Source organism: Strigops habroptila, chromosome 2 (assembly GCF_004027225.2).
Source record: "Strigops habroptila isolate Jane chromosome 2, bStrHab1.2.pri, whole genome shotgun sequence".
In the NCBI taxonomy this organism is placed as follows: domain Eukaryota; kingdom Metazoa; phylum Chordata; class Aves; order Psittaciformes; family Psittacidae; genus Strigops; species Strigops habroptila.
Window position 1 is genome coordinate 56953927 of NC_044278.2, and position 18309 is coordinate 56972235.

Genomic DNA, 18309 nt, shown 5'->3' on the forward strand with positions numbered 1-18309 from the left:
CTTCAGGAAGATCAGCCCTGTAAACTGTAGGATCTGTGTGTGTAGAGATTATACTTTATGATCATATAACTATGATAAACAAAAATGTTCAGACTACAAATTGACATTGTTGTATAAATAAAAAACAGCCATCGGAAATAAGGCCTTATCTGTCACCACTTCTTCAGTGGGGTGAAGCAGCACATCTGGTCTCCAGTCCTGTAACTGCCTGGCTGAACAGGGCTTGGGAGCACTGAGGAGCTACCACTGCCTACGAGGAAGGGAGGGCCCGGCATTAGTCACCAGAAACCAGGTCTGAATCAGTTCATGGAGTCCTGATTCAGCAAGTTAAACATTGGTGTGAAAGAGAAGACAGGCCTTCAGCACTCTGCACTGAAGTGGAAAACTGGTGGGAAACCTAAGGGAATGCCAGCAGCACAGCTCTGGAGATCCAGCAGGATCTGGGACTGGGACGGGCCACCCAGGTCTTGATGGGCTTGGAGACAGGCGTGAGACATAGATGTGCTGGGGGAAGATATCCTATGTCTGGGAAGGGCAGTGACCACAGGAGGTGTCTGAGGTGGCCTTGGGAGCCCAAAGCCACGTTCAGTTTGCTTTTCCCCATCTATTTTTGCTCACCCTGAGCAGATGATATGCAGGCTCATGCTCAGGCCTCCCGCGCCCGAGAACGACTGCCCACAGTTACGCAAAGCAAATGTGTGTTTGGGGAATGCCACATCAGCAGTCCTCCTAGGGTGCATGGAGGATCAGTGCCAGCCCCGTATGATGTTTACATAAGAGGATTTGATCTGTGCTTCCTAGTGTGATTCACTGGGCTCTGCCCTGCTGGAATAGCTAGAAGTTAATTCCTGTGCTTCCATACTTGCTTCTGGTACTCTGCTTTCTACAGCAACTGCGTTGGTAACAGTACCATTGCAGCAGGCGCTATGGTCCAATTTTAACACAGATATTTTTAATTGGCATTTTTGGTTTTCCACATATTTCTTCTAACCGTATTTTCTTGAGCTTACAAACTTAATTTTTCAACTGCAAATCCTGCTTGCTTTATTTAGCTGAAACCCAGAACACTAACATTTAGAAATACAGAGTTGCCAGCACAGTTTAAACACCCTCCTTTAAATATGTAGGTTTGCAAAAATGAAACTGGTGACCCTGTCTTTTGAAGAGCTAAAAATGACACTGGTTTCAAAGATATGAAACATGAAATGAAATGTTATGAAAAATGAAATTAAATTAAACTCTAAACTACTCAGTTTTCACTTGTGCTCCAGAAACTTGCACAGCTTTCTGTATAGGCAGCCACCAGGCTACCAACCTATTTATCAATAACCAGATGTAGCACTAAGTTTGAGAATTTCACAGCATGTCATGCAGCGCTAGGTTTTGGGGTTTAGTCTTTTTTTGCTATTGTTTCGTTGGCTTTTTTTGATTAGGGACAGTAGTTTCAAAAATATGCTTTCCCATCTCTTTTATAAATGAATACGTTTTCTATTCAAAGCTTTGGTGTTCCCTCTTCCAGCCTTTCAGTCAGTGTACATAGTTTGTTTCTCAGTTTTCTGACTTTAAACAGATCACAAGAGTTAAGAACCACACAAGAATCTAACAAAGCTTCACTTACCAATATTTCTAAGTGTTTGCCTTCCTCACATTTCGGGAGGGATATGTAGGTAAACCAGAAGAGATAGTAAATAACCATGTTTTGAGCAGGATCGAGAGTTTGATATCTGCAGGTTCTGGACATGACCAGCCCTCGCTGGGCTCAGACTCTTAATTATGATACCAAACGATCTTTGCTCTCTATCTGGCATGACTCCTGCTATGCAACATTTTCATGCAGCTTTACTGTTAAAATGCAGGTTATTGCAACAAGTATGTACTTTGGCAGCTAATTTATCTTGGTTTGTTCTTTTTCCTGCACATTCATTCGTTTCAGCTTAAATGTGGCGTGGCTTTCTGGATACTTCTAACATCAGCAGATGTTGCTTAAGGGAGAAGCTGGACTCCCAAGATCCATCTGTTGTCGTTGTTTGCCCAAATGGTTCTCTAGGGATGTTTCTGTTACTAGTGTTGCCATGAAAGCAGGCTGATGGCTGTCTGCGCAATCCCCAGCCAGGAAGTTCCCTTGGCTACTTTTCATCTAGTCCCTTTCTTCTGACACGTCCAGCTTTGGTGGCCTGCAAGGAGTCAGGCCTCCTCCTGTAAGAGCTATTGAGATCACTTGAGACACTCACGCAAACCACACTGTCTCAAAGTACAATGAGAAGCAGAGGAATGTTGGCAAGAGAAAATTCCGTATAGGCTATGATTAAGACATTAACAGAACTGTTGTTTATTACTCAATTTTCTCTAACACCAACCAAGATCAGAGGTTTTGTCTTTTATCCCCTATGAAAACTTTATCTGGGTTAAGTTGAGTCATATTCAGTTTACAGATTTTCTGCCGGACTCCCTCCTACCCGGGTTTTTCAAGAACTTGCAAATGTACTTTACCCAGTTCAGCTCTGTTTGACCATCTCCTCCCCATTCATCACCTAAATCATCTCTGCACAATTCCGGATTTTGTTGCTTGCTGCTTGGTTTGGACCTACATGAAACCCATTTGTCTTTGAAAACATTAATTTCATTTTGAAGTAATTTTTAATATGTCAGTTTAGAGCTGCTCTGGTTTTAATTTTCTTTTACTTTGGTTTCAATATATTGTCATTTTTATATTGTACTTGAACAATCCAAAGGAATTATGTACTATGAAATACGAAACTATATACTAAGAGTGTTGTGTCACAAAAACAGTTTGCTTCCACTGCGCAATGACTGGCAATTTGCTCTGTATCTGTGTATGACTGCTGCAGAAGCCATTGTGAGAGCTGACTACTGCAACTAACCAAAAGTGTCCATGCAGAGTGGTGCACGCAGTTGCTTGCGGTCAGAGCTAGCCGGACGTAAGCCAAACTGGTCTGGATATCAGGTACCTGCATTAACCAAAAGTTCAGAGCTGTGTTGTTAAGTCCTGCAAAGAGCACTTGCGGTAAACATGAGCACAGTGTCATTCTGCCGGAGTTTCAGTTTTCGTATCAGAGCTGGCCTGCATCCTGGGACCTCAAAGTGTAAGAGCAGGCAAGCAACTCTCCATGTCCATTCACGTAGACTTAACCCCTGAGGTATGTATAAGGTCTTTTAGTATTCTAGAGAAGACATTGGTTCCCAAATGCTCCATCTTCTCTGTGTTCTCAATTCTACCCCCCGTTCTTTCTGTTAGATGAAATTCCACCTTTGTCTTACTGTGTGCCCAGATGTCTATACCTCGGTTCAGACAGGCAAGGCTGCCAGGTCTTGTGCTGCTGATGGGAGACCAGTACCTAGAAGTGCAGCTGGTTCTTCTTAGAAACAAACTTCTTCAATACACTACTTTTTCAGGAGCCTCAGCTCAGGCTTCCTTGGCCCTCTGACCTTCTGCAGTTCCTCATCCAAGGCAGCACTTCATCTTTTCCACCTTTTTGTACTCTGGTGTATTACAAAAGACTGGGATGTCTCACACTCAGCCATATCTCACCTTATGCAGACTGGGATTTGATGGACACTAGGCACAATTTTGCAGGACAGTGAGAGGCTAGCCTAGTTAGGATGAGCCAGCACTGGGGACTACAGCCAAATCCTGAAGCACCAACTATATCCCATTTGCGGGACTGCTCAGCCCCACACTGTTATTGAAGCCTCTTGCAGGAGCTGTGTTACTCCTGTCCGCCTCAGTCGGTGCCACTTCTCTTTTTTTCTGCCCTGACAGAAAAATCTGGTATTTTCTCTGAAGGGTGAAAGGGAGGATACAACACTCATGTGCTCCATACCTCAGCTCTGCAGACCCCACTCTTGCCCCAGAGCCTATAGCACAAAAAGGACAGCACAGCACATTTTAAAAGAAGGTGGGGAGGTCACAAATAAATATGGAAGCTGAGGGAATAGAGCCATGAAAGATCACACTTGTACAGTCTATAGACCTTGGGGCTAACCTTCATCTGTAAATATCTCTGTTTTGCTTCTTGGGAGCCTTTACTTCCCAGTGTGAGAAATGAGATAATAAGCACTTGGAGACATGTTAAAGTTATGTCAATCAGTCCACAGCAATTAAAATACCAGGAAAGGTCTTTCCAAGCCTTACAGAGCTGTACCACGAGAGTCTATCGTAGCTTTTGGTCTCATCATTTTATTTATTTATTTGTTTCTATTTTAACATGCAGAACTGAAAGAGGTGCTTACCCACAGCAGCAAAGGGGAAGTCAGACAACAGTGAAAAGTCATCATTTATACAATCCAACCCAGAAAGAGAAATGAAAGAGACAGCAGAAGACCAAAAAAGAAGTGCACACTCCAGAGTCTGTACCCAGAATGCCAGTACTAATGATAACATAGGCTACCTGAAAGGACAGGAAAATCCAGACATCCACCTACTCGTTTTTCACAGCATGTAACATATGACTCAGTTCAGATGGAGAAAATATCTAGAGCTGTCTGAAGGGCAAAGAGAAGCCGCTAATCATCAAACTATTCAAGTTCCTCCAGAAGAGAGATTTTAAAAAGACGGAGAAGACACACCACAAGCACATAAAGCAGGAAGAAGCAGATGGAGCTGCTTTCAAATTTTAAGGCATTTAATCAACTTCTACCATCAGAATTTCAATCCGCCTCATCCTGCACATTAATCTCCATGCACAGATGTCTCTGACTTCGGTCTCATTCTTTGAAGATCAAGGGCCTAGGCAGCAACTGGAATCTAGAGCACCTGATGCATGCCCTCTTTGCACGCTTCGTCTACTGCTTTGTTCAGCTTGTGAACTGAAATCAACAGCACCTCACAAAAATGCCTCGCTATACCATAGGGATATCTGAGTTCAATGGGCATTGGCAGGTAATCTAGGGCTGAATTAACTCTGGTCAGCGATTTCAGATGGAGGTGTCTGTGGCTGGGCTTCTGAATCTGCATGGAGACAACCGGATAAATGATCAAGCGTGCTGACCGTTTTCAAATTGCCATGAAAACATCACTCGCACTTCACCAGTCTGAGTATTAACAAGTGTCTTTTGACCCAGGCACAGATACCCTTTGGCACTGGCACATCATTGCAATGTTGTTGGATTTGCTCACCAGAGAAGATACGCATAGCTGAGTATATCACTATTTTGGTAGAATCCCATTTAACTGGAAGAACAGATTTATGATGAAGCTTTAACACTCAGAAAAGCTTTAGGATCTTAAGAATGTATCTGTGTATCTTTGGGCTGAACAGGGTATTTGGTTGGTCAGCACTCTGCTCAGGCTCATTCATTTTCTATTATTTCTTCCTCTTTTCTCTATCTTTCTAATGTATCAGCAAATTGCTTTTGCCGTCAAGGGTGGTTTTACATTAGATGCCTCTTCTTCCAGCAGAAAAACCAACACACAGAATTTACAACACAATTAGCAGCTATCTAGCATGGTTCAGAGGGTATGACACTATGATACCATTTCAGCAGTCTTGATTTTCTACCAGACTTATCATTGAAAGGAGTCCTGTGTTACGAAGTTCCAGCATTGCTGAATCAGTGTGGAATATGAGGGGAATAAATATCACACATCTTGCTGTCACACCAAAATACCTATTAACTACACCAGAAATTGTGCCAGGTTGTCAAAACACTGAGCAGGCAACACTACTGTGCTGGCAGCAAAAGGGGGCTGCATTGCTGCACCCCTGGGGAATGAATCTGGAAAGTCTGGAGCAAGGCATCTAACACACACATGCTTGAACAGGAGCCAGTTCCCTTCACTGACAATACTCCTATGCACAGAGCTAACCTTGTGTTGAAGTCTTCTGCTGTGTTGGACTTTTGCAGGATTGAACTCTTTGTTCCATATGCTCCAAGTTCACTATATCCCAATGCATGGCACCACATGGGATAAGGCACAAGGACACTAATAATGCATTAGGTCAAGTAACAATGGTCTGTCACTCAGAACACAGAGCTCTTGTCACTACACTACTGCCACACAATGCCCGCTCCTAGCCAGCCTCCTCTGCATGCCTTCACCTTTTATATATCCAACCTATATGCCAGACATAGATAATTAGGTGAACCCAGATCAGACCAGCCAAGATCTGTTTGGTGCCAGGATCACAGTAGGAGAGAGGGATTACGATACTGCGACTGCATGAACTGATATAGCAGCGGGGAAATGTGAAGTGGTTGGTCAAACGGATGAGGCTTACTGCATGCAACTTTCCAGGTATGTATCCACAGCAACAGTTCACATCATAGTTCATAAGACTGATACTACAGCTAGCACTATTGCCAGAAAAATACTGCATCAGCTCTTTTATTAGTGGAAACCAGTAAACCAAAATCACAGAGCATTTCAAGGGTTTTGTCATGGCAAAGCTGAAAGCAGGCTCTCATTAGGCAAGCGTGTATCATAAATAATGAGCCTAATCAGAAGTCATCCCTTTCTCTGAGAAGGTAACACCTGGATCATTACATTTAGTTCATCAAATGTAAAAGTCTTAAAGTTAAGGATCTATTTTCTCAACGGGTTAACAAAAATTGCATGACATACCTTGGACTTTAATTTAGGTGTATGATCATATGAGTGATTAGGCAAACAGAAACTAGAAGTAAACAAATGATGAAAAAGAAAATTTACCACTGTTTATGTAGAAAATAAAGCCATCAAGTAAAAAGTAATGAGGGTTCACTGAAAATAGATCTTGTAGACAATCCTGAATATTAAAACCCCAATATATCCTATCTACTGTTTTCTTCCTGCATAAGTTCCACAATGCCACAAATAAAATGTTGGAAACAAAGCCCTCCAATGACTTGAAGCTGGCATGGACATTGAAGCAGGGCAGGAGCCCTGAGCCACTTGTCCTCACTTCAGCACATGGGCCTAGCCAAGTACCAGAGCTGCAAAGTGTTGGTAACTAAACGACACACCACAGATCCACAGGCTGGAAAACCCAGTTTTAGGGTGCTCAAAAGTGTAGCCAAGTGATGCAAAAAACTGAAGTGATGCAAACTCATTTTGGCAGCTCCAGCTCATTGAAGCATTTCTGAAAGGACAACTTTTCCCCAGCAGACTCAGTGCTGGTACATGCATCGTTTCTGTGCAATCCATCATAATGTCAAGGCAAATGAGGCAATTTAAGGAACAGCGGCAAGAATTATCTGGAAGAATGGTTTTATGGAGAAAGGTTAGAAGAGTTTAATACATCTAGTTTCGTTAAAGCAGAGGTAGATAGAGGCATGTCTCCAGCCAGCAAATGCTTAAGCAATGCAAACCTTAAGGATGGGGAAGAAATACTTGGGCTTATACATATGGGAACAAGTAGGAGTAAATGAAAAGAAGGTGGGGAAAGACCGAATATCAGAAAATCTTGTTGGCAGTGAAGAGCAGAGCTTGTGCAAATTTTTCAGAGGAAGTGGTTGGGAATTCTTCTAGTTATTTAAAAAAGAATTTGAAAAATACCAATAAACAAGCCACCAGGAGGAAGTCTGTACTAGCCAGAAAGATGATTGGCTAATCCAACAGCCTCCTCTCTCCACATTTCTTTCTTTGCTTGGTTTATTTTCCACCAATTGACCATGTCCAACATTTGGTAAAAGCAAAGAGAAAGTAACCTGAGGCGTGTTCATGACAGACACGCCAATGCCAGTTTAAGAGACTCAGTTTCCCACTGTGAGTTCCTCCCAGCTGCACCTGAGAAAGGGACCCCGTGAACATTTCTCATTTATTAAAGTGCAACATCACCTGGATTTGTTTCATGTCCCACAGAAAAGGTAAGCCCCTGCAGAACAGACAAGGTGGTTCAAACATTTGATTATTGCTTTTGGAGTCTGTCAGGCAGATCACCTCCAATGAGTACCAGCAGTTAAGGGGTTACGGCTTCTAATTAACTGTTCTGCCACCCTCCCAGAAGTTTCTGCTTCCACAGCAAAAGGTGGCAGGACAGAAAGCACACACCTGTATTTTAGACATTCTGGTTCCTGCCCAGAAAAGACGTATAAAATATCAATGATTTCTGTGACATTACAGTTGGATGCTGATACTTGGGTATGCTTAGGAGGAATACTTCACACTACTATAGCTCAGGAAATATTGCAGTCTTTAAGTACATACCTTTCCACTGAAGGCAGGCAAGACGAAAGGCAGGCCAACCATACCTCTCCTGGTGTTAAACTGACTTTGTTTTAGCAGTCATGCTAACAAAGCTGACAACTGCTGCACAATTCAGAGTGTGGCTTCCCACTTCAAAGCCTTCCTGATGTGCTCTCCAGTAGAACAGGAGATTTCTTCATCCCATGAGACAGCTGTTGAACTTTAGTGTGTAAGTACTCATGTGATTTCTTTTTATCAACACAAGTACATTTCCGTAAGAACTATTTCTGCGTCTTGCTATAGTTTATTACAAGCTTGGGTTTTTTTAGTGTAGGAATTGGTTTTTTTAAAAACTGCTTAGTAGGCTCAAGCAATACTGCAATATCCGAATGTTAATATTTATACACACTGCATGCATAAACCAAGCCATTTGAATAGCCTCAAACATGTTTGAAATAAATTAACAGAATGCTTTTTGCTTTATCATTTACAGACATTGAACCATATTGTATTGTTTTTCCCCGCACAGAAAACAGTGGGAGTTCTGGACAAAGATGAAAGGGAGAATATATACCGCGAGCTATTTGTTTTCTACACATCTAATAATATCTTCTGTAAAAGACATTCTGTATATGGAACAATTAAATCTGCCCATATTTTAATGCTGTAAGGTTTAAGATTCATACATCCCATAATGGTAGGACTCACAGTTGTTCTCTCATTTTTATCATGGCCCTTTTTTTTTTTTTTTAATAGCACAGTTGGCATTTCCATTTTTACTCCAAGGCAGATTTTGCCATCCTTACATCTTAGTTTCATTAGAGTTCCCATTCATTTTAGTGGGTAGGATGCTCTACAGCATGAATTACAGCAAGAAAGTCTGGCTGCTCGGTTGTGCAACACTGGATTTGAAATACGAGAAACAGAAAACATCAGACTCCTTTTCCAGAAAAATAATGCGTGTACAGCAGTAGCCTAGTGAAGAAGGCAAAATCAAACCCATACAGGGTTCCACCATAATAAATAAGCAGCACTAACAGCTGTTTGTCTTTCTGAGTTCTTAGATTTGATTGTGCTCTTTGATGTACATGCCTATCCCCCACAGAAGTCAAGATGTGAGCTTCTGCTCACAGCAGTGATCGGGCTTTGTGTTTACTGTGGCTTGGGTGGTTCTGAGAGCTGTGAAGAGACTCATGCGCCTAAGTCATTGATTCATATATGTCCTTTTTCAATGCAGTGGTCAAAAGATTATGCAAGTTTGAAAGATTTTTAATTACACAGAAGCCTTTAACTTGGTTCTTCATACATCTTCGGGAAATGATCACTGTTGCGGGGGAAGGCTTCAACCTAATGTTTCTCACTTTCCATTTCTCCCTCGAAAATAAACCTAGTTGATGCTGTGACCATAGTTCAACACCACATAGTTCAACACAAGTATCCAGAATTTCAAGGTGTCCTTAGGGCATTCTGAAAATAAAGAACAGTGTATGTTATGACTGTGTAAGAGCCATAATAAATGTTACTATTTTTAGCTAGGCTGTGCATTAGTCAGTCCCTTAGAGACTTAGGATCTATTACACTATCCCAATCTATTACACTGTTGTGACAGCTGAAATTCCACCACATGTTCAAGCACTTCAAACCCAATGTAACGTGTTGATCATGTAGGGAAATGAATGATTAAGGAACAGAGCATGGGTGCAAACAGCTTTTTACTCTAAGAAGCTAAGCCAGTTCAACAGTACCATTATCCGAACTACAGGCGTCTCCGCTGCTTTATCCAAGATGACTTCAGCAGTATCAATCCTGATCTGACAGATGATACCCAGACCAAGCTATGGCTGCGCTTCACATCTCTTTATTGGCAGCAAAGCCACACTGCATGCCTGGTATCACAGCTCCTTTCAGCATGGGTGAAACATGGCCATTTGCCAGTTCACCCACTTGACAGGCATCAACCTCCTACTTTTAACAACATGCCTTCCTCCTCATTGCGAATTCACATCATGCCTTTCACAAAGGCCCTCTGGCCACTCGTGTCGCTGAAACGCATAGTGGCAGGTACACATCTTTCCTCAACAGCGGCTGACGCGTGGTATCACACCCTTGCTCTAGCAGAGGGCCTCACACTACGCCTCAGGCACGCAATACCTCGCTGTCCTCTGACTATTGTCGGTGAAGGTGCTGCGCGGACAGGCCCGGCCCAGCGGATTCCCACACTGGGACGGTTACTGACACACGGGCCCCTCGACATCGCGGGCCTCCAGAGGCGCGGCTGCGAAGCCAAGGCACGGGAAAGGACACGAACACCAGAGAGAAACGTCCCTGACGAGAGGCCGCTGCCCCCCGGTCCTCCAGCGAGACCGCAGGGGGCCGCACACGGAGCGGGCCAACCCAGCCTCGCCCAGCCATAGCCCTGCCCTCACCAACCCTCCCGCCGCCATCTTGGCTGTGGGCAGGAGGAGCCCCACTACTTTCTGTAAGGAGACAATAACAGCGACACCCCAGCCCTTCGAAAGGCAGGGGGAAGAAATTACTGAGGAGACGGGATGACCCCTCCACGAACAGCCAGCACCCGCAGGAGACCTAAAGTTACATTGGAAAACAAAACCGAATAAAAAACCCAAACAAGCTGCTGCCCGAGCTCTCTACCGCGGGCAGGGGGAAGAGGCGGCTCGCCCGTACTTAAGATGGCGCCTGCGCCCGCCCTCGCCTGGAGGCACCGCCCCGCTCAGGCAGCGGGGAACGCGCCTCCGTGTGCGCGCGCGCACCCCTGTGGAATGCCCCCCCCTCCCGTGACACACGCGTCAGGAGACGCAGCGCGCTGCGGGTGCCCGCCCCCCCCCGCCTGCCCGCCCGCCCCGGGCCCCGCCCCTCCCCGAGCTCCTCCGCGCGCGCGCCGCTGCCCGGCCGGAGACACGGCGGACCCGCACCGGCTGCGGCAGCGCGATGACGGCGCGGCGGGAGGCGGCGGCGGGCCCCGGCTCCCCCGGCTGTCCCGGCTCCCCCTTCCCTCGCGCCGGCAGCTGGGCGGCTGCCTGGCGGGTCGCGGCGCTGCGCTTGGCCCTGGCGGTGCTTCTCCACACGGCCCGGGCCGAGAAGGAAGGTGAGACCCAGATTTCTTTTCCTTTATGTCCTTCCTCCAGCGGCGGTTGTGGAGCCGTTGGCGGCTGCTGCGCTGAGGGGGGGGCGCGGGCGCATGTTTGGGTGGGGGGGCGGCCCGTGAGACGAGCGGCCTCTTCGCCCCGTCCCTCTCGGTGGAGCCGCCGGGTTCTGCTGCCGCCGGCCGTGCCTCCTGTCCCTCCGTCGTCCCCGGCCGCGGGTGCCGGGGTGCGCCGGCGGGTCTGTGTGTGTGTGTGTGGTGGTGGTGAAGGGTGGGGGGGAGTCGGTGACGCTGGGGTGAACTCGGTGGGGTTTCTCCTCCCTGACAGCGACGGGGATGGAGCTGGAGCTGCCCTTTAAAAAGGAGAGAAGGGAAAGAAAGGGGAGGGAGAGAAAAAAAGGCAAGCGCTTTCTCGCGTTGAGCTGGTTTCCCTGCGGCAGGCTTCCAGCAGGAGAGCGAGCCAAGGCAAACAGGCGGGCAGACCTGGCTGAGAAAGGGCAGAAATGCGGGCTCGGAAGTGACAGCGGGACCCCCTTCGCCTCCCCGAACTTCTGACAGGTGTCTGACGCCTTCCCCAGGCCGGTGGCGTTTTCTGCGAACTTTAGTGAAAGTCAGACGGAGACTTCTTAACTTGCAGCGTCTTTGATTTTGGCACGTTGTCTCTTCATTGTGGTTTAACAAGGCAGAAAGAGCCCCGAGCGAAACACCTAAGCGTATTCTGTAGCATTGCTGAGAACGGCATTAAAGCATTTCCAAGGTGCGGGCTCCCGGTCTGCTTAAAACTGTGGCTGTGTGGCAGTGTTTGAAAAGCAGCAGATAAATGTGATGTATTGCGGAAGCAGGTGAAACAGATCTACTTTGACTGACACGAGGGTTTAGTTTTCGAGCAAGTTGCTGCGCTGGAGGAAGGTATACTGGAAGGCGGTGGAAGTGTATCAGGCCAGATGAGGTCTGAGAGGATGAAACAGAATAAGAATAAAAAAGAGTAAGAAGGGTGTGAAATAATAGTTTAGTGGGGAGCCCATAGTTTTGTTTGGAGACCAAACTTGAGGGAAGAAATGCATCCTAGTAGTGCATGTATAAGGATAAATGTAGGTACACCCTTCATTTTCTAATGAAGGGCTCAACTTGAGTAATTTTCCAGTAATTAGTTCTTACAAATATGATGATGCTATACTAAGATGGGGGGAAAAGAAAATCAATTTTGCATCACAGCCACTCTTGTTTATTTGATTATTTCTTCAGAAAATTCCACATTTAGAAAACAGTGTGAGGAAAATACAATATCCTTAGAGTGAGGAGAATTTGTAAGTCTCTCAGTTCAGTCTGTAGTGTCTTGAGGTACTAGAAGTTCAGATGCTTCAGAAATACCTGTTTTGAATTCTGATTTTGGTAGCATTTTTTTACAGGTAGTAGCTTGTATGACTTTGTAAACTTTATCGGTGGTGTCATATACCGATATGATGGAATTGATTCATGTCCTAAAAGTTGTGACAGCTGGGGCCATAGCCTGGCTTTGTTAATTTGTGAAGGAGGTAGTGTTTTTCTCTATGGGCTTCCTTGGCATTCCTAGGTAAATAAAGGCAGGTTTAGATTCACGGAGTTTGAATGGATGTAATTAAGTCCTTCAAGAAAATGGAATTGTTTGTACTGATAACCATTTCCTTCAGTTGATACAGTCTGATACTTAAAACTTATCCCAGCAACACTTGTGTAATTTTCAAACAGTGCATTTGATTCTCATACAGAACATGGATTTTTTTTTTTTTTTTTTTTCTCTGATTTCTGACACTCATTTTCTTCCCAGGATTTCTGCTGCTTGAGTGTAGTCTATGAGTGATACATTTAAGCTCACTAATAAGTCTTGGTTTGGTGGTTTGGGGTTTTGTTGGTTTAGATTTTTTTTTTAAATTTTTTATAATTTGCTTGTGGAGTTGTGGTTTTTTTGGGTTTTATTTTTTTTTTTTTTTTTTTTGGGGGGGGTGTTCATCTTTTATGAACTCCTTAGAATTCCTTCGTGATCTGCATTTGTGGATCACACTTTGGAAACTGTTGTCTTGGAGCCTTCCTTTTGCTGAGTGCAATGCCTGTTTATACCCTGGGTAAAAGAACAGTGGAGTTTTAAAGCAAGACAAAGTGACTTGTGAGATCCACTCCTACAAATCTTCAACTACAATCCAAGTGCCAGTCTGCAAGGGGCAGTGACTGAGCATAGGAAAGGATGGACCAGCTTGGACGGTGGCCCTTTAGGCCAAGGTAGGAGGTCAAAATGAAGGAGGGGAGGGTGTTTCAGGCTCTGTCCTTCAGCACTTTAAGTTCTGCCAGGTTGTGTCAATTTAAACATAACAAGACAGAGTTTAAAAAGAAAAAGCTGGAAGTAAGGAAATAGCTAGGAATATCCTTTATGTCTCCCAAATGTGGGCATACATATTTCACTACAGCTGCAGGAAGGAAGCTGTGGACAGGAATTGGAACTGAGGTTGTGTGTTCTTGCTCCTATTTCTACACTGGTGGATGGAAGGTGACTGTAGTAAGACATGGTGTAGTATATATTCCAGACAAGTTGTTACAGAGGAGTGATAGAAGTGACAGAAGAATATATCAGAATATTGCAAAATAAAGTGAAAAATGAAGGTGAAGGGCACTATTTTTCTCTTACCTGGCATGTACATGAGGAGGCACTGGGGAGAGATGGAGCTGATGCACGAAAGAGTATGCTGGCTTCATGCTTCTATGGAGAAGGAGCAGCAAGCAGTTGTTTATGGAGCTGTCATGAGTAGGAAGAAGATTGATGCTGGAGTATTCCAGATTGACATGATTGCTTCTAGTCTCCAGTCTGAGTTAAAGACTTTGAGGGTGAAAATGTAACATAAACAGCTTTGCCATTTATCTAACAGCAAAAAGCAAAACTGAAATCCTTTGTGTAGACAAACTGTAAATCGGTGATATACACTCTCTCTGTACTAGAGAAATAGAACTTGTGGGAAGTATCTGGTATCTGAACAAATAAGAGGGCAGAGAAAACTGCATGTGGACCAGCCAAAACCCATCAGTTTCAGACTAAACACTGATCTGTGACTTTTCTCTCTCTCTCTTTTTTTTTTTTTTTCCCCCCTGTCTAGCTGGGCCCTCAGTGCCCATGTATTGCTGAGGAATGAGTAAGACTGAGGAGGTTGTAAAATTTTTGTTTGTTTTTTTCACTTAGGAAATCTGTGAACCCGTAGCAAAAGAATGACATGGCAGGGGAAAAAAAATCTGCATTCAGTCTCCAAGAGCCTCTTGTCATTTAGGAGGGGCAAAAATAATTTAAGAGTTTCTTTTGCAAATACATATGATTTTCAGGCTTTTTGTAGGCTCATCCTTTCCTAGCGTAATTATCATGTTCTATATAGCTGCATGGATTGAGGACAACTTTCAGTTTATATTTAGGGGTGTGTGGTTTTTGTTGTGGGTTTTGTTTGTTTCTTTGCGGGTTTGTTTTTATTTTTTAGTTTTTGGGAGGGTCAGGACAGAACAGTCTTTTGGGTTTCAGGTTGAAGGAAGCTGTAGTAATCCCATAAACCTCATGGTCGGTAAAATGTTTTGAAGACAGATGTCTAACATCAGCATGTTTTTTACCTGAGAGATGTGTTGTGTTTGTTCCTGTATTTACCTTAATTTATATTATGTATTTTAAAAGTCTTCATTTTATACAACAGAAATTTTCTTTTCTTTAAAATCACTTTTTATTTGGCCAGCTGACTGGAAGCCTGTTGAGACTATGTTGACAGTTCTCTTACCTACCCACCTGCTCACAAGATTGGTGCAATTAGAACAAAGTTGATATTTAGTCTAGGTTCAATCCCTAACTATAACTTTAGAAGTAATATCTTAGTGCTGGATCTGGGAAAAAGTGCTATTTAAACATCTAAGATCTGATGTAGGATAGGTCAGTGAAAATGCAAAATGTTTTTTTCGAACACTTGACATGTTCTCTGCTAACATCCTAGAAACTAAGATAGTTAGTGTAAATGATAGGTAAAATAATCATGGAGTTGAAGGGAGGTGTCATTAGAACAGTGCACTGGGATGCTGGAGTTCTGGTTCCAGTTTTGTCATTCTGTCTTATCTCAGACAAGTAGCTTTTCCTTTTGGCTTTTTACCAGTATCTAAAATGGCAATCCAGGATATTTCATGACATGGTTTAGTGCGAGGTGTCCCTGCCCATGGCAGGGGGGTTGGAACTAGATGATCTTAAGGTCCTTTCCAACCCTAACGATTCTATGATTCTATGATATGAGTATCAAATGTAGACTAATGCTGCAAGGTGATGTGGGAGAAAGCTTATGTTTCAAATAATATTGTAAAGTAGTCTCTTCACATATACTGCTTGTTTGTCATATCCTGCTGTCAGAACTAATAAATAGCATGCTACCCTTTATTTTAATGTTAATGTTTTCACCCTGACTTAAATCAAAGTGTGATCCAGAAAGACTGACCTCAATAGAACTAGAAACACTCTAGCTGCTGAAGTAACACATCAAAATTACGAATAGTGTGAGGAAAACAGCATGAATAAAAATTGACCATGCTATCTCACTGTGTTTTTGAAACTGAAGTATAGGAGAGCTGATTAGGTTTGCACTATGTCTTTGCTGTCGTGAATGATAAATACTAACCATGTGCTTGGATTGAAAGGTCTCATACTTGTCTGCAGAATCTTTGGGCTAAATTAAATATAAGGAAAAATGGTAATGCAGTGGACAGGAAGTTGAGACCCCGTGTTCTCCGTGGTCTTCTGTGTAATCTTGAAATGGTTGCTACTCCCACCTCTGCATCTCTTTCTGCCTCACTAGTGTCCAGTTATATTGCATGTGTCAGGCAGACTGAGGTACCCTCACCTGTAGAGCTTGGTTGAAGGACAGTGTACTGCAATTCGAGGCCTTGGATTGTAAACTCTATAAGTAACTTGCTATGTATTTGTATAGCCCCTAACATGATGAAGCTCCTCCAAAGTTTTCAGAAGTCTATAGGCATTGTTCTATTCAAAACTTTCAGTTGTGATTTTTGTGATTGATTGCCAGTATTGCAGTATGGGTTACTTTGAGTCATTTGGATGCATTTGTGCGTGTTCAAATTTCAGCTGTTGGCAGTAAAGCTTCGGCATTTGCTGTGTGTCACTTTATTTCAAAACCTGCCCCGTTTTGCTCTGATTAAAGCCGTACATGTTATGATTCCATGGTGTAATTTACTAAGTTTGTAAGTATAAAGAATCTTTCAAACTGTAAATTTGGTAAATTACCTGGGAGTTCATCAGTGAATGGTGGATGTTGTGTTTCAGCAGTAAAAGTTGTGTGACTGAAGCGCAGGCTACAACCAGATTGGTTTGTTCATATGTTTGTGGGTTTGGCAAGAAGAAAAGTCAATAAAGATCTGCTTTTTCTCTTTTCTGCCCAGTGTGGTGCCTCTGACTGTCAGTCTACAGCATGGACTTATCAGGGTGTAATGTGAGCTGCGAGAAGGTGTCTTTTTTTTCCCCTGAAAGACAGCATTTGAAGTAAATCTGCACTCTTCATGGTAACAAGTGGGGATACTCAGAACTAGACTGGGTAATTCCTTGAGCAGTCTGCTCTAAATGAACCCACTCTCACCAGGCAGCTGGGTTGGAGGCCTCTGGGGTCACTTCCAGCCTGTGTTATCTTGTAGTTACAAAAAGTGAGCACGCTGCATGCTTATTACAGAAGCAACTACCTGTGGTAGTCGCCAAATTTCTGATTATTTGAGTTTAAACTACAGTTATCTTAAAAAATCATTTATGTTTTTTTCTAAAAGTTTGTGTTAGCATTCCAGGTTTTTTAATTATTAATACCCTGATAGAGGATGCAGAATTTCTTCTTGCATGGGGAGTATATTGGTGCATTGCCGGAATGGTCTTTATCTTGTGATTGACTTGTTTGGCATTAGTAATGGAGCTTGTTAATTTGGAAATAGGAACATAGTTCAACTTAGTTTGCTCACTACCACCCACCTTTCTTATATGGAGGAATTGTTAACAAACAGTCCACATAGGGAGGCAGTAATTCTTGCCACCAGCTTCTCTTTTTCCATTTTGTAAAGCTTGTAAACTGAATATGTAGATGCCTAATTTAGGAAACCAAAGAAACTAATGACCATGAGAGTTAAAGTTAACTTTCTAGTCAAAAATACAGGCAAAGAATAATCCTGTGTCAGATGAGGGTTAGTTAGAGGCAGTTGGTAAAATTTTAACAAGTGATGCAGGAATGTTGGGTATTTCTGTTTTCTGAATGGTCTATGTGGAATGCTTAGTGAGTTACCAACTGTAGCAAGAAGGATGTGATGCAGCATCTGCACTGAACACTTTGAATCTGTTTTAAAAATTTTCTGATAAGTAGGCTTGGATATCTGGTACTCTGGAATATAAAAAAGACTAAAGCAGGATTTTGTGCACTCGTGTGCACCCTTTATTTTTAAAAGCCTTGGGTGCAATGGGGAAATAGCAAAAAACTGAAGGATTGCAATGTAATTCCACTGTCTGAAAAGGAGAAAAAAACCCCTAGTTAGAGATTTTCCTGCTACACTTACCAGATCTATTTTCTCACTAAGACTGTCATAGAGTGATTTTCATACCTCTCCTGCTACTGCCTGGCATGCATAGCAGTAGAGAACCATTTGAGAACAACTAGAGTTTTACCGTAGTTACTGAGCTGTGTTTAAGAATATCTGAATAAAATTTGATGGAAGGAGGTATACAGGAAGTGAAACTATGTACCTGACAGCTCCTTCTGTCTATGTGCTGTAGGAAGTTACAAACTGTAACTTAGTAGAACTGATTAACTGACTAATACAACATGCCTAGGCTTTAAAAATTATTTGATCAGTACATCCATTAACTATTCTTCATAAAGCAATCTATCTTAACAGTGATGTTTCAAGGCATATTTGAGGGTTTTTTCAGTTCAACATCTTGATCTATGTTGGACTGTACAAATTGTGTATAATAGAATGTACACGGACTTTTAAAAGTTACTTAAACTTAAAAAAATGCTGAAGAACCCTTGGTTATAGGTTTTTTGAAAGTTAT

General features: G+C 43.2%; 1 protein-coding gene and 1 long non-coding RNA gene across 2 annotated transcripts in view; one reads left to right on the forward strand and one right to left on the reverse strand.

Annotated features, from left to right (window-relative positions):
• Positions 1 to 8554: 8554 nt before the first annotated feature.
• Positions 8555 to 10542, reverse strand: LOC115603894. Its single transcript, XR_003990022.1, has 2 exons — positions 10277 to 10542; positions 8555 to 9592 (listed from the first exon to the last, which is right to left on the reverse strand). It is a non-coding gene; the product is annotated as an uncharacterized LOC115603894 (long non-coding RNA).
• Positions 10543 to 10901: 359 nt separating this feature from the next.
• The window catches only part of TMEM131 (transmembrane protein 131), a 101209-nt gene continuing 93801 nt past the window's right edge, over positions 10902 to 18309 (forward strand). The window contains exon 1 of the mRNA XM_030472331.1: positions 10902 to 11231. Within this exon, the coding sequence (XP_030328191.1) occupies positions 11075 to 11231 (157 nt within the window). The 5' untranslated portion in view covers positions 10902 to 11074. The remainder of the gene's footprint in view (positions 11232 to 18309) is intronic.